This window comes from Mercenaria mercenaria, unplaced genomic scaffold (genome assembly GCF_021730395.1).
Source record: "Mercenaria mercenaria strain notata unplaced genomic scaffold, MADL_Memer_1 contig_3703, whole genome shotgun sequence".
NCBI classification, from domain to species: Eukaryota; Metazoa; Mollusca; class Bivalvia; order Venerida; family Veneridae; genus Mercenaria; species Mercenaria mercenaria.
Genome location: NW_026461868.1, coordinates 22,938 through 40,212, shown reverse-complemented (window position 1 = coordinate 40,212; position 17,275 = coordinate 22,938). Strand labels below are relative to the sequence as shown.

General features: G+C 35.4%; 1 protein-coding gene across 1 annotated transcript; it reads left to right on the top strand.

The window, feature by feature from the left end:
• Positions 1-876: 876 nt before the first annotated feature.
• Positions 877-9,252, top strand: LOC128553317 (uncharacterized; the record flags this gene model as incomplete). Its single annotated transcript, XM_053534451.1, has 2 exons — positions 877-1,157; positions 7,901-9,252. Coding segments are annotated over 2 exons (391 nt in total), but the record flags the coding sequence as incomplete, so codon positions are not given.
• Positions 9,253-17,275: the final 8,023 nt, after the last annotated feature.

Sequence of the window (17,275 nt, the reverse complement as noted above, 5' to 3'; positions counted from 1 at the left end):
GATCAGTAACAACAGTAGTTGTGCATGGGGCATGTTAGGTTCTTTCAGCGACAAAAATTGCAGAGTTATGGGACTTTGTTTCTTGTTAATATACTATATACATACAGTCTGCATATGCAATCTTGTGCATGCCTAATCCACCAAACCCTTACACACAATTTAATGAAACTTCACACAAGTGATCAGTACCAACCCTAGTTGTGCATGGTGCATGTTACATTCTTTTAGATAAATATTCTGCGTAGTTATGGGACTTTGTTTTTTGTTACTATACTGTATACATACAGTCTACATAATTATGCAATCTTGTCTGCGTCAAATTGCAATATACTGTGTCAGTGCATGCGGGGGGTACATTCATCACCTTTAGTGATAGCTCTAGTTTATTTTCGCTCGCTCGCCCTAAATATTTTTGAAAAAAATCCGAAGAACAAGACATTAATTTGGTGTGACCTAAACACAAGAAAAGAAGTTTTAACCATTGGATTTTAGTGCATGAAGTCCTTAAAGTTCAGAACTTCTTGACTATCTGTATTTAGGTCTGTAAGTAGGGAGTATAAACATACATGATCCAAGGATATTATTATCATTTTTGTCGAACCTGCTTGCGAAGCGAAGACAAAATTGTCCAAATGGACATTGATCTACTGGATTTACATAAAACATGGTCAAATGTTTGTTTCTCTTTACATTCTAGCATCTCATTTCTTAACCAGTCTTAGTTGTATTTACAATAAATGTAAACTTATTTAATTAGTATTTACCAATGAGATCTTGTTATGGGCCTGAGAGTAGTGATACAGATCTTAAATGTCATATTACACTGTTTATCCTCTGTCTTCATGTTTTGGTATGTTTAAATTTACTTTATTTCAGCGGGAAACTGTCTTACCAGTTGATGAAGCCAGGGGTACTGTCACCTGATCAAGAACAGCTCCTGCAAACTTTGCTTGGTGATATTGTAGAATACGAGACACATTTACTCAAGTTTTCAAATGAACTCTACTCTCATTTAAAACAGAAAGAGGACTCGTCATGCAACAGTGGTGCAGAAATTAACCCTGGCATTAACGACAGATTAACAGCCATAGTTGATGATGATGAAACTGAATATAATAGTGACATTAAAGACCACTCAGATACTGAAAGCAGAGCTGGTAATGCAAATTCGGGAACAGTTGGTGAAAATAATTTAGTTAGTGAATTGACTGACAGTGAGAGCCAGGATGCTTCTCCTTTAGTTAAAATTAATAAGTTTAAAAGTAGGTTAAAAACAATTTTGACACAGGCAAGTTGAACTAGTCTCATTTAAGGATGTTGTCTGGTTCAGTTTCAGTTATATATCGGCATTCTGGCATTCTGCTGGTCAGATATTGAAATAATCAGTAAATGTGATATTCCTTTTGTTGCCTTGATTTCAAAGAATGGTTATGATTATCTTGATTACTGAACAAGGGCAAGTGCTTTTATTCTACAGGTCTGATGTTGGTAACTTTAAAAATATATCAAGTTAAGTTTTCACATTGTTTTTGTTAACTTGAATCTGATTGTGTTACACAAGTTTACATCTAATTTTATTCAAATGTGGTAGGATGACACCACATCTAGATTCTGACAAATTACATCTAGTCATTGTGTCACCACTCCTTTACTGAGAGTCAGTTAAAAAATGTCTTTGTATTAAATCATGAAATGTTAAACAGATATGAGCTTTTTCTATAATGGTTATCTTCACAAACAAGAGCTGTAGGAGGTAACCGAGTACATGTACTATGTATTTTTTTAGTTACATGTACCATAGATGACCCCGATAACAATAGAGGTCATCAACTGACCATAAGACTATCCTTCTTTGAATGTTGATGACTGAAAGCCTAAGCATTATACTGCTATTACAAGGAAAGTGTTTTTGTTTTTTTTGTTAGCTCGACTGTTCAGAGAATAAGGAGAGCTATCCTACTCACCACGGATTCAGTGTTGGCCTCACACCTTGGTTCAGTTTCTTCTACCAGTCCACAATTTGACAAAACCTTTTGACATATATAGCTTTGAAACATACAACACTTGTATGCCATGTCCAGTTTTTTTAGGCAAGAGTACATAACTCCCATCAAGGATTTTGTCTGAATTATGGCCCCTTTTAACTTACAAATTTTGGTAAAGCTTTTCTTACCAGCTCATCTTGTGTAAACTGTTTGTCATATCATATGGCTTTGAAACTTTAATCACTTGTTTATTATGACAGTCTCTATCTGTAGGCCAGAGTAAATAACTCTGTCAAGTATTTTGGCTGAATTATGGCCCTTTTTAGCTCCACTATTCGGAGAATAAGGGGGCTATTCTACTGCCCCAGCGTCTGCGTGAGCTTTCTTCGGCAATCTTTGTTTTCTTTGTTACTATTGCTTATATCTTACTGTAACTTCACATAAACATTGTCTACCATACAAACAATGTGCAGGGGCTTGGCCCATTATACCCAAGGTCAAGGTCACCAAGGTGTTATACTTAGGTTATTTTTAAGGTTTAAGTTTTTCGGCAACCTTTGTTTTTCTGTCATATCTTTGTTACTATTGCTTATATCTTACTGTAACTTTACAATAACATTGTCCAGCATACATGCAAAGTATGTGCAGGAGCTGGGCCCATTATGCCCAAGGTCAAGGTCACCAAGGTGTTATACTTAGGTTATTTTTAAGGTTAAAGGTTCTGGGCAACCTTTGTTTTTCTGTCATATCTTTGTTACTATTGCTTATATCTTACTGTTAAACTTCATATAAACATTGTCCAGCATACAAAGTATGTGCAGGGGCTGGGTCCATTATACCCAAGGTCAAGGTCACCAAGGTGTTATACTTAGGTTATTTTTATGGTTAAAGTTTTTCGGCAACTTTTGTTTTTCTGTCATTTCTTTGTTACTATTGCTTATATCTTACTGTAACTTCACATAAACATTGTCCAGCATACAAGCAAAGTATGTGCAGGGGCTGGGCCCATTATACCCAAGGTCAAGGTCACCAAGGTGTTATACTTGGAATTATTTTCATGTTAATTTTTTGAAAGCTTTATTTATAGACATATCTTTGGTACTTTAAAAGATAATGACATGAAATCAAAAATATTTCTTTATAATCATCATCTGCATGTGTTGTTACAATCCCCATAACTCTAATTGTATTTTTGACAGAATTATGCCCCTTTCATACATGTATTTAAAGTGTTTTGGCAATCTTTGCTTTCTGGATACAACTTTAGTACAATATAAGATAATGACTTGACACTTAAAATGTATTATTATCATCATTTGCATGTGTGGTAACAGTCCCCATAACTCTAATTTGTATTTTTAGCTCGACTATTCGAAGAATAGTCTAGCTATTCTACTCACCCTGGCGTCGGCGTTGGCGTCGGTGTCGGCGTCGGCGTCACACCTTGGTTAAGTTTTTGCATGCAAGTACATACAGCTATCATTTAAAGGCATATAGCTTTGAAACTTATTTATTCTTTTTCTAGGTCAATTACCAACCTCACTAGGTCAAGTTCCATAACTCTAACATGTATTTTGAGCAAATTATGCCCCCTTTTGGACTTAGAAAATTCTGGTTAAAGTTTTACATGCAAGTTACTATCTCCAAAACTAATGCAGATATTGAATTGAAACTTCACATGTGTCTTCGGGGTTATAAAACTAGTTGATAGCACCAAGTCCCATAACTCTGACCTTCATTTTGGCCAAATTATGCCCCCTTTTGGACTTAGAAAATTCTGGTTAAAGTTTTGCGTGCAAGTACATACAGCTATTACTAAATAGCATATAGATTTGAAACTTATTTTTTCTTTTTCTAGATCAATTACCTACCTCACTGGGTCAAGTCCAATAACTCTGACATGCATTTTGGCCAAATTATGCCCCCTTTTGGACTCAGAAAATCCTGGTTAAAGTTTTACATGCAAGTAACTATCTCCAAAACTACTACAGATATTAAATTGAAACTTCACATGTGTCTTCCGGGTTATAAAACTAGTTGATAGCACCAAGTCCCATAACTCTGACATGTATTTTGGGCAAATTATGCCCCCTTTTGGACTTAAAAAATCCTGGTTAAAGTTTTGCGTGCAAGTACATACAGCTATTACCAAAAGGCATATAGCTTTGAAACTTATTTATTCTTTTTCTAGGTCAATTACCAACCTCACTGGGTCAAGTTCCATAACTCTTAACATGTATTTTGAGCAAATTATGCCCCCTTTTGGACTTAGAAAATTCTGGTTAAAGTTTTACATGCAAGTTACTATCCCCAAAACTAATGCAGATATTGAATTGAAACTTAACATGTTTCTTCGGGGTTATAAAACTAGTTGATAGCATCAAGTCCCATAACTCTGATATGTATTTTGGTCAAATTATGTCCCCTTTTGAACTTAAAACTCTTTTCATATTTAACATTTTGGGTAATAATTTCCTGCTTCTGTGACAATATTTCGAATAGTCGAGCTTGGCTGTCTTACGGACAGCTCTTGTTTTACCAAATTATGCCCCTTTCATACTTAATTTTTTTGATAAACTTAGTTTTCTGGACATAACTTTGGTACTATACAAGATAATGAGTTGAAACTCAAAATATATCTTTACCATCATCATCATTACCCGTTCCATACTTGACCTTTAACCCCTCTATGTAGTAGGGTCTTTTTATATTTTGGTGTATCTTTCTTTTAAAGTAGAGGTCTCTTATTGAGATATAAATTCATTTTACTGTCAAATCACCGAATAGTGGAGCACGCTGTCTTACGGACAGCTCTTGTTGGACTTTGAAATTGGTTCAGTTTTAGTATAATTCCACCTTTTGACATACAGCTTTGAAACTTTCAACACTTGTGTACAATCACAATGTCCAGTTTTAGGCAAAAGTACATAAAGCCGTCAAGGATTTTGTCTGAATTATGGCCCTTTTAACTAAATATTGTTGTTTTAAACCTGCCCGCTTAGCTCAATAGGGAGAGCGCAGATCTAAAGTTCGTAAGGTCGCGAGTTCGATCCCCAGGCGGGCCTCCATGATGATTTGATAAAAGCCATTGTGTCTGAAATCATTTGTCCTCCACCTCTGATTCATGTGGAGAAGTTGGCAGCTACTTGCGGAGAACAGGTTTGTACTGGTACAGAATCCAGGAACACAGGTTGGGTTAACTGCTTGCCGTTACATAACTGAAATATGGTTGAAAAACAGTGTTAAACCCAAAACAAACAAAATGGTTATGTTTTTCGTACCAGTTCATATATTGTGCACACTGTTTGTCATATGGCTTTGAAACATTTATCACATATTTGTTATAACAGTTCTTTTCTATAAGCAAGAGTACATAACTCTGTCAAGTATTTTGTTTGAATTATGGCCCTTTTTGGACTTGGAAATTGATTCAGTTTTAGTACAATTCCACCTTTTGACATATAGCTTTGAAACTTTCAACACTTGTGTACAATCACCGTGTCCAGTTTCTGGCAAGAGTACATAACTCCATCAAGGATTTTGTCTGAATTATGGCCCTTTTAACTAAAAATTCTTTGTTTTGTTTTAAACCTGCCCGCTTAGCTCAATTGGGAGAGCGCAGATCTAAAGATCGTAAGGTCGCGAGTTCGATCCCCAGGCGGGCCTCCATGATGATTTGATAGAAGCCATTATGTCTGAAATCATTTGTCCTCCACCTCTGATTCATGTGGGGAAGTTGGCAGCTACTTGAGGAGAACAGGTTTGTAGTGGTACAGAATCCAGGAACACAGGTTAGGTTAACTGCCCGCCGTTACATAACTGAAATATTGTTGAAAAACAGTGTTAAACCCAAAACAAACAAAATGGTTATGTTTTTCGTACCAGTTCATGTATTGTGCACACTGTTTGTCATATGACTTTGAAACATTTATCACATATTTATTAGAACAGTTCTTATCTGTAGGCAAGAGTACATAACTCTGTCAAGTATTTGGTTGAATTGTGGCTCTTTTTGGACTTGGAAATTGATTCAGCTTTTGTACAAGTCCGTGTTTTGTCAAAACCATTTGACATCTGGCTTTGAAACATTGAACACTTGTTCATCATCAAAATCTTAGTCTGTAGTCAAGGGTATGTAACTATGTCAAAGATATTTGGCTGAATTTTGGCCCTTTTTGGACTTGGAAATCATTCAAGTTTTTCATAACAGTCTATATTTTGTCTAAACTGTTTAACCTATGGTATTGAACCTTTGGCCAATTGTTTACCATCATAGTCGCCATATGTAAGCAAGACTACATACCTAGGGCAAGGATTTTGGCTCAGTTATGGCCCTTTCTTGACATAGAAATTGATTATTAATATTTTGACCTCACACTTACATCAGATCTTTGAATAGTTGAGCGTGCTGTCAATAGACAGCTCTTGGGTTTGATGTTGCAAAGACACAATTATAGGTCATATGGCAACCTTCCAGCTATGATGGTGGAGGAAGACCCCAGGCGCCCCACCGTACCTTATTTTGTCATGGGCAGCACCTGGTTAGAACCACTGACATTCTGCAAGCCAGCTGGATGGCTTCCTTACATGAAGAATTCAATGCCCCGAGTGAGACTCAAATCCACATCATTGAGGAGCAAGTGATTTCAAGCCAGCAACCTTAAGGTAGTTCTGCATGTTTGATAAACCGAGGTGATGGCGTAATGTCATTTATCTGGAAAACGTAGAATAAAGCTTGGATTCAGCATACAGAAATGAAAATCAGTTTATGAATTAATGGCAACCTCTGAATAAATTTACTAAATTGTAACAGTTGCTATCTTTCTAAAGTTAAAATATGATATTAAAACATCTTACACATTAAATAATCCAAAATAATGTCTTAGAATTAGCTTTAAATAGGCCATTCACTTTAATCGTGGCCAGATATCTCAGAAATAAGCACATGGACCTATACATTTTATTTCACCATATTATTGGCCATATGTTTGTTTACGACGGTGAGAAGTTTCATTAAAATCTACATTGTTGAAAATTTTCTGTTTGCGAAAATGTTATGAAAATTGCATAGACTCCCATTATGAAAAATTGAGAGAGGTCCAAATTTTTCAAATCAGTCTAGCAAAAAATCAAGCACATGACCCTATCCTTTCTATTTGCTGAATTTTCTCGGTATATTCTGAAGTTTAATCAAATTCTACATTGCAGAAAAAATTTGATCCAAACGTGCAGAACTACCTTAACCCAAGGGGCAGGACGTGAAGTGGTTGCACACTTGCTTCAAGCGAGTGAATGGTTGCAAACTTACAAAATGGCGGATATTTTCTGAAATCATCGCATGTTCGCTTGTTTTTTTATCAAATAAATCTTGTTCAAGCTAGTTTTTGTTGCAAACTTGTAATTCAAGCAATTTCCGTTGCAAACTTTTTCTGAAAAAAAAAATAATAGTGTCCAACTAACAGAGAATGTTTATTGTGTAACTGGTTGAAGAGGCAAATCATAAATTTCCTCAAAGTTGTAGCAGATAGCGCGAAATTTCACAGTTCTATTTCTAATCTCTTATAACGGCGTTTGGGCACAAAACGAGACTTATTTTTAGCTTTTTGTGAGTTTGGAAGATCAGTGAAATAATATGGTCAATGTTTTGCTATGGTGTGCACTAGCCTTGTGTGTATCTTGCCCAAGAAATTACTTAATGCAAACTGGGTAATCTGACAAGTTCTCGTCTCAATTCTTAGTCCCAATTCTAAGTTCTCATCTCCATTGACCTTTATTTTATAATTGACAGAAAATTTGTTAAAGATGTTTTACATTTAAAAAAATATAATCGAACTAATATATAGCAAACTTATGTTTTAATTTCAATCGATCTGAAATCTACAGTATTGTATTTCCTTGTTCAATTTATTTTTCAGGCAAAAACGCAAGACTGAGACAGCGATGGGAATTCTCCTCTGGAATGTGGTATTTGCGAAAAGAAATCCTGTTCATGGTTTGTGCTTCAACGTCATTTGTCGTCACATGAGACAAAAAACTACCAGGATATATGATTTGTTCATAAAAACTGTTTTTCGTAAAATATTAGTACTTGTAGTTTTGATAGAAAAAAAACAAAACACATTTATATACAACAGTGATGTAATGACATAAATGCATACGTTATGTTTTATTTCTAGATTTAATGTACAAAAATATATCCCAGTCTTAAGATATGATGCAAAATGTTTTGAACTTATTAGAAGTTATAGTAGTTGTTTATCCACCTGCGCAATCTTGTGTCAGTATAACATGATCATAATACGAAACAAGGCTATCGAGTGTTGGTGATAAGATACATGTAAAATGCCCCTTTACAGACATGCGGCATAGTTCATATTTTGTTTCTGAAACATAAATCGTGATTTGTCGTCTTTGAATATCTTATAAGACTTACGTACTGTGTATCAAAACAATAAATAAATCGATACTAACACTAAAACACATGGACGCTGTACAATGAGAGTAAAACCGAGATAAAATGTTTAACTCCTCTAAGTTACAGTGTAACATCTGCAGAAACATTATTGTAGTTCCCATCATTTTATCACGTGCTTAATTTTGTCGTTGGAAAATTGAATGGGTTTAAACAGAAAGAAAAAGTACCACAAACAACTTCGGAAAAGGCAAAACCCAAGTTGCACGGTATCCAAAAGGATGTAATCTTGGACACAAGCAACTTTATTAAGGCAAAATTGAAAACAGTAGAGTTGGCATTTAAATTTGTGGTGGCAATCAACAGAAAACATCATAATTATGTTTGTTCATTTTCAGAGAAGATGGATTTAATCGCAGCCAAACATTTTCTTATTATAGTTTATCAATTTCAATCCACTATATACAGCGTAACTGTTGTGCTGTATTTTAATTTGCGAGTTCATTCAAAATATAGTCTTAGTGGACTCGTCAACTCTGTAATGTGACTTAACTGGTCGAACACCTCTTGGTATATTATTCAATTTTCTTAAGGTTCCATACTTTGGTATGGTTCCTTTCCTTCGGTTAAACTCGTGATCTCTGCAATAAAAAGTAACACTGGTAATTTGTATAATTTATTGCAATGTCATGCAAAATTAATATAATATAAAGAACTGAACATATAACATTATACACTGTTGCACTTGGCGCTTTTGTTTTGTTTCTAACAAAATAAATTATGCAAGTAAACGGCATTTCAATGTTTGTCCTTGCCATTCATTTCTGTAGCAATACTTATATGTCTTCTGTATTATGGCACTGCTATTAATTTACTTTTCATTATTGGTTGGTAACCAACATTGCTTATGTGTACTATAATATTACGCAAAAAATGTATCTGACTTTAGGTTGCTAAAATAGTTGGTTCAGAATAGGAATAGAAAATAAGAATAGTGTTACAAAATTTTATATATTGTCTTTGATACCAATAACATTTACCTAACGTTTTTTTCTGATATACGTGATAGCGTAGTTTGTTCAACTAATGAAGATTCATGTTCATGCTCTCCGAGACTCGGGTCATAATAGCATCTGATGTTCATAGCATCTAGACCTGAAAACAACTACATGTTGTTGTATGTATAGTGCGTATAGCTGCACAAGATCGAAAAGACAAAATGTACCTATAGACAATGTCTCCGAAAGTTTAGTTTTATTTCTGCTTGCAATCTAGACAGCTGAATCTATAAACCAGGAAGATGTTAAAATTATGTAGGAACACTAACCCTAATCCTACCAGGTTTCAGGAAAACATGATAAGGTTTTTTATCAACGGTTATATTAAAATATCAAAGGGCCATTTGATGCTATGAAAATGTACACCCTAAACAGGAAAGAAATGTACACGTGTTGCACAATAAACATTCTCTGTTAGTTGGATACTATTTTTCAGAAAAAGTTTGCAACAGAAATTGCTTGAAGTACAAGTTTGCAACGAAAAAGAGCTTGAACAAGATTTATTTGGCTATAGCACTATCCCGAAAACATGCAGAGCCAAACGTTTATAGAATTCTTCACATTTAGCTGTTTTGTCTGATTTAAGGGCCCCAAAACAGGCTAGTTTGATCATTAGAATGTGAAAAACGGCAAGAAACGATGCAATTCAAACATCAAAACATGAACATCACAGTTTTATAACTTCAATAACTTCGAGAATTTGAAATCTACAATGCTGAAACGCAAAACTGAGTGTGACGTAGAAATAGAACTGATGCATGCACATATCCATAGAGTTCAAAATACCATAGAAACCCACTTACCTGATAAAAAAACAAGCGAACACACAATGAATTTTCAGAAAATATCCGCCATTTTGTAAGTTTGCAACCATTTCACTCGCTTGACCCAAGTGTGCAACCACTTCACGTCCTGTCCCTTGTTTACCACTCGGCAAACTGTTCTTGACTGTAAGAAGTATACGGACAGCTTCTCTATAGGCAGTGGAGCTAAAAAGTAGGCACTACTTATGTTAGAAATATGTGTATCAAAGTACACAGGCGCTAGTTTCTAAATGGAATTGATTCAAACTTGAAAAAAGTTATTCCACATCACCACTGGCATTATTGTTCCTTCTCTCCATCTCTTGAGATTGAACACTTAGAATGGGTAAGTCACACTTGACTGAGTATTGACCTCGAAAGCTGTTGTCATTACAAGCTGGCCAATCATACTCCGTGACCTTAGAAATAACCTCTGACATTTTAATTATTCTTTCCTAATTGAGGTGACTCTGGCTGAACGCGCTCTGCAGATTACACATTACTAAACCCGGGGATGGAAAAGTGGAGTTGTTGAAAAGGCCAAACATCTCATTTGTCACAAAGGTTAACATACGTCGTTACCTTCGAATGCATGTTTAATAATGTGAAAACAAACCCCATTGCGACCCTCTCATTGTGCACAACAAATTCATGAATCGAATGCCCGGATGTTTAGGACAGATACCATATAGCGGGTTATTTCTGCGGTCAAAATATTTTGCGTTTTGGCCTCAAAAATATCGGCATAACGGTTACACTGCTTATATACAGGTTACTAAAGTAAAGTTTGGAAGATCTTCACAGGGGATTAATAACACAAAAGGTCACTCAGTTTATTTCATTCACAGAAGAAAAATGTTTTCTGAGGGATTAACAGTTTGGACTTTGATTGAACATCACACATAATTATACCATTATCGGTAATTGTCAGATGGCGACGGTAATTTCCAGTAATTAGACCATGCCATTGTGAACTTCGGATTACCTAAGGAAACATAGCGTGAAACAACGTTGGTGAAAATAATGCAGATTTTTTGCGTTTTAAATTTTTGCTGGATGAATATTCTGCTGGAAATATTTTTGCGATTCTACCGAGAGAACGCAGAAATATTCCCCCCGTAGAAATAACCCGCTATACGGTACTACTAAATTATAGCCATGAATTACTTGATTAATGACCGCTAAATTTGTTGTGTGCAAGGTTGAAGACTGTTAGCGCATCAAATCACGACGGCCAAATCACTAGTAAATTAGGATCCCATCACCAGCTATTGAAGGGATGAACATTTTTCAAAAAGTAACTGATTAAAACCAAACACTTGCGTATAATATCCATTTTACATGTTAGAAACACCAAGTTCCGTAAGATATCCACTATTCACTTTTAATTGTCCGCTATATCATATCTCTATAAACTTCTCAAAAAATCTACACGCGTGTACAATTTTCCAATAACACGTGGACATTACAAGTTGAAATCAGGTCAACGTGTACAGCCAGTGTTTCTTAATTGCCGTATTTACTCAACTAAAAGTGGTAACGGATTTACTTTGTTGTTGGATTTAACAATTTATTTTAGCGTAATTACTGTGGAAATAGCGGACTTGACATTTTTTTCAGGCAGTAGAAAACAACATAGATCTTTTTTTCAAAATTTTAGTTTTTAGCTCACCAGAGCACAAAGTGCTCAAGGTGAGCTATTGTGACCGGTCATTGTCGACGTGCGTCGTCCGTCGTCCGTCAACATTTGCCTTGTGAACACTCTAGAGACCACATTTTTGACCCAATCTTTATGAAACGTGGTCAGAATGTTTGTCTTGATGATCTCTAGGTCAAGTTCGAAACTGGGTCATGTGGGGTCAAAAACTAGGTCAGTAGGTCAAATCATAGGAAAAGCTTGTGAACACTCTAGAGACCTCATTTTTGACCCAATCTTTATGAAACTTGGTCAGAATGTTTGTCTTGATGATCTCTAGGTCAAGTTCGAAACTGGGTCATGTGGGGTCATAAACTAAGTCACTAGGTCAGATCAAAGGAAAAGCTTGTGAACACTCTAGAGACCACACTTTTAACCCAATCTTTATGAAACGTGGTCAGAATGTTTGTCTTGATGATCTCTAGGTCAAGTTCGAAACTCGGTCATGTGGGGTCAAAAACTAGGTCAGTAGGTCAGATCAATGGAAAAGCTTGTGAACACTCCAGAGACCACATTTTTGACCTAATCTTTATGAAACTTTGTCAGAATGTTTGTCTTGATGATCTCTAGGTCAAGTTCGAAACTCGGTCATGTGGGGTCAAAAACTAGGTCAGTAGGTCAGATCAATGGAAAAGCTTGTGAATATTCCAGAGACCACATTTTTGACCTAATCTTTATGAAACTTGGTCAGAATGTTTGTCTTGATGATCTCTAGGTCAAGTTCGAAACTGGATCACGTGGGGTCAAAAACAAGGTCACCTGGTCAAATCATAGGAAAAGCTTGTGAACACATTAGAGGCCACATTTGTGACTCAGTCTTTATGAAACTGGGTGAGATAGATTGTCTTCATCATTTCTAGGTCAAGTATGAATCTGGATCATGTGGGGTCAAAAACTAGGTCACTAGGCCAGATCAAAGGAAATTCTTTTCAACACTCTAGAGACCATAATTTAAGTTTGAAACTCATGGGAATTAGTCAGAATGTTTGTTTTGATAATCTATAGGTCAGGTTCGATTCTGGGTCATATGGGGTCAAAAACTAGGTCACCGGTCAAATCAAAGGAAAAGCTTGTGAACACTCTAGAGGCCAGAGTTGTAACCAAATCTTTACGAAATTTAGTCACAATGTTTGTCTTGATGATCTTTAGGTCAAGTTCAACTCTTGGTCATGCGGGGTCAAAAATTAGTCATTAGGCCAGATCAACTCTGGTGAGCGATATATAGGGCCATCATGGCCCTTTTGTTTTTTTTGTGTTTTGGTGCAGATATAAACACCCCCTTGGTGCAAATGTAACGCCCCTGGGGTGCTTAAACGGGGGTTATGGAATGCCAATAAGGTAGAATGGTCTTGTCATTGCGTCCAATCCTAGTGTTCCACACACTGATCACCAATATTTAAAGAAGAAATTGCAACCAAAATTTACAAGATGATCATTATATATTTATATAGATGTGCCCTAGAAGGAACTTTTGCTATGCTTTAACTTGTATAATATACAAGGTTTACAATGTCCAGGAATTATGTCGGGGATATACTTAGATATTCTGGTTAATGTTCAGATGCACCCACTCCGTGTTATTTAGTGAGTGGATTTGCCTTTAACTGTTGTCCAACATCATCATCCACAAGGGAGAGTATTGATTGCTCCTGTGATAGCTCTAGTTTCCTCAAGTATGTCCCATTTCACTATTAAGCATATAGTTTGGCCTGCTATCTCTGAACAGCTCTTGTTATTCTTTGAATTGCTGTGATCTTGATTTTTGGCCTCTGATACTATAGGGATCATCTACTAACAACAGGCAAATGTGTAATGAAGTATGACAGTCGTTGGTCCAAAGCATCCTGCACATGTTGATGAGAAACCACATTTACGTGGAAAATAGCCACAATTTAATAGTCTTACTCCAGAAAGCAGTTTACCTGCAGCATCACATCTAATATGTGATGCATGTAATAATAATGAATGCACATTATTGTAAACGCAATCAAATGAGGTAGTAACTTTGCACATGTAACTGCATGTGCCTTATATTGAAATCGATAGCCTGAGAGAAGAAAATTTAGCCCAGGAGCCTGGATGGGCTTAGTATTGAAGTTGCTCCCCCCTCCCTCCAATATTTCCAATTACAGATATAACCTGCAAGATAACAAAACAGAAATTAAACTATTATATTATTCTGTCTTGCCTTCCTCTTTCAGTTTGATATCACATTTGCACCTGGCAGTTCCTTATTTTCTGATGTTAGTCTTTCCCAAATGTTAGAGACCACCAAATTTTGAGGTAAGGTACCACCAATTTTATAAGGTCAGAGACTACCAATTTTTTAAGGTCAGAGACCACTAATCTTTTTAAGGTTAGAGACCACCAATTTTTTTTTCGGTAAGAGACCACCAATTTTTTAAGGTCAGAGACCACTAATTTTTTTAAGGTTAGAGACAACATTTTTTTGAGGTATGAGAACACCAATTTTTTAAAGTCGGAGACTACCAATTTTTTAAGGTAACAGACTACTAATTTTTTAAGGTTAGAGTCCACCAATTTTTTGTAGGTCAGAGACCACTAATTTTTTAAGGTTAGAGACCACCAATTTTTTCGAGGAAAGAGACTACCAATTTTTTAAGGTAACAGACTACTAATTTTTTAAGGTTAGAGACCACCAATTTTTTAAGGTAACAGACTACTAATTTTTTAAGGTTAGAGACCACCAATTTTTTATGGTCAGAGACCACTAATTTTTTTAAGGTCAGAGACTACCAATTTTTTAAGGTAACAGACTACTAATTTTTTAAGGTTAGAGTCCACCAATTTTTTAAAGGTCAATGACCACCAATTTTTTAAGGTCAGATACCACTATTTTTTTAAGGTTAGAGACCACCAATTTTTTAAGGTTAGAGACCACCAATTTTTTAAGGTCAGAGACCACCAATTTTTTGTAGGTCAGAGACTACCAATTTTTTAAGGTCAGATACCACTAATTTTTTAAGGTAACAGACTACTAATTTTTTAAGGTTAGAGACCACCAATTTTTTATGGTCAGAGACCACTAATTTTTTTAAGGTCAGAGACTACCAATTTTTTAAGGTAACAGACTACTAATTTTTTAAGGTTAGAGTCCACCAATTTTTTAAAGGTCAATGACCACCAATTTTTTAAGGTCAGATAACACTAATTTTTTGTAGGTCAGAGACCACCAATTTTTTTTAAAGGTCAATGACCACCAATTTTTTAAGGTCACATACCACTAATTTTTTAAGGTTAGAGACCACCAATTTTTTTAAGGTCAGAGACTACCAATTTTTAGGAGGTAAAAGACCACCAATTTTTTAAGGTCAGAGACTACCAATTTTTATAGGTAACAGACTACTAATTTTTTAAGGTTAGAGACCACCAATTTTTTAAGGTCAGAGGCCACTAATTTTTTGTAGATCAGAAACCACCAATTTTTTGGAGGTAAGAGACCACCACTTTTTTAAGGTAACAGACTACTAATTTTTTAAGGTTAGAGACCACCAATTTTTTTAAAGGTCAATGACCACCAATTTTTTAAGGTCAGATACCACTAATTTTTTAAGGTCAGATACCACTAATTTTTTAAGGTTAGAGACCACCAATTTTTTAAGGTCAGATACCTTTAATTTTTTGTAGGTCAGAGACCACCAATTTTTTTGAGGTTAGAGACCACCAATATCTTAAGGTTAGAGACCACCAATTTTTTAAGGTCAGAGACCACTAATTTTTTTGGAGGTAAGAGACCACCAATTTTTTAAGGTCAGAAACTACCAATTTTTTAAGGTAACAGACTACTAATTTTTTAAGGTTAGAGACCACCAATTTTTTAAAGGTCAATGACCGCCAATTTTTTAAGGTCAGATACCACTAACTTTTTGTAGGTCAGAGACCACCAATTTTTTTGAGGTTAGAGACCACCAATTTCTTAAGGTTAGACACCACCAATTTTTTAAGGTCAGAGACCACTATTTTTTTTGGAGGTAAGAGACCACCAATTTTTTGGAGGTAAGAGACCACCAATTTTTTGGAGGTCAGAGACTACCAATTTTTTGGAGGTAAGAGACCACCAATTTTTTAAGGTCAGAGACTACCAATTTTTTAAGGTAACAGACTACTAATTTTTTAAGGTTAGAGGCCACCAATTTTTTAAAGGTCAATGACCACTAATTTTTTTCAGGTCAGAGACTACCAATTTTTTTAAGGTCAGAGACTACTAATTTTTTATTTACAATTTATGTAAATATACACCTATTTCTCATGAAAGTTCTATCATAAATTAACGAAAAAATGAAAAGAAAATAGGGGGTCAAATAGTTTCTAGTGAAATGGCACAAGACTACAATTATTTTTACTATATGTTCTATATACTGGACACTATTGCAATTTTACATGCATTCCAACCCCACTAAAAGTACCTGAACATAACAGAACTATTCAACAGAAAAAATTCCAGCCACAACAAACATAGGATTGACCAGCTCTTTTTTCAACCATTTTGAAACAAATCACATGCGTATGAAGAATATCCCCTTAATGGTTGCAAACAGGCAAAACTGGCCCTATCAAAAAGTCATCTTATGCATATTCTGACATTCTCATTCTGTCAAATTGTACATATACCAACTATTTCACATCTCCTCTATTTAATTACGTCATTTATTGCAGATCTTTCACTAAAAAAATCACCAATATTCAACATCAAACAGAGGAACTATTTTCCACTTCACCACCTCCTTACTGTGGTCAACCAAGTGCAAATAACTGTGATCTTGTGCCAAATGCCAGTCAGTTGTTGTCTACTACCCAAACAATGGCGCATATTTGCTCTTGTCCGCACAATAAATACCTACTTCAGATTTTGATCTGCAAAACTTGCCATGTGGGTGTATAAACATGAAAAGCATCTCATTTCATGCAGAATATATTCTAGCAGTGAAAAAATGTGATTGAAGCACTCGTTCTACACAAATTTGTGCGCAAAAATGTGAAAAATAGAATCTATTTAGTATGGACTTCTTTCGACTACACCACGGAAGAATATTTTCGACGGAATTACTGACCTTATTCCTAAAATAGAACACGGAAAAACCTAAATAATATTCTTTGGAAATCTAACAATAGATTATGCATGGGGAAAACTCCATTACTTTCTAAAGCAACTTCGGTATCTTCACTATCTATTTCGGTAACACCATGAAATATGTTATATATTTTAGATTTGTATATATGTTATCGTATATTATATAAAACTGTTGATAGAACTCTAATTTAACGCACTATTTCTGCTTAAAATCGACTATTCCACAGTC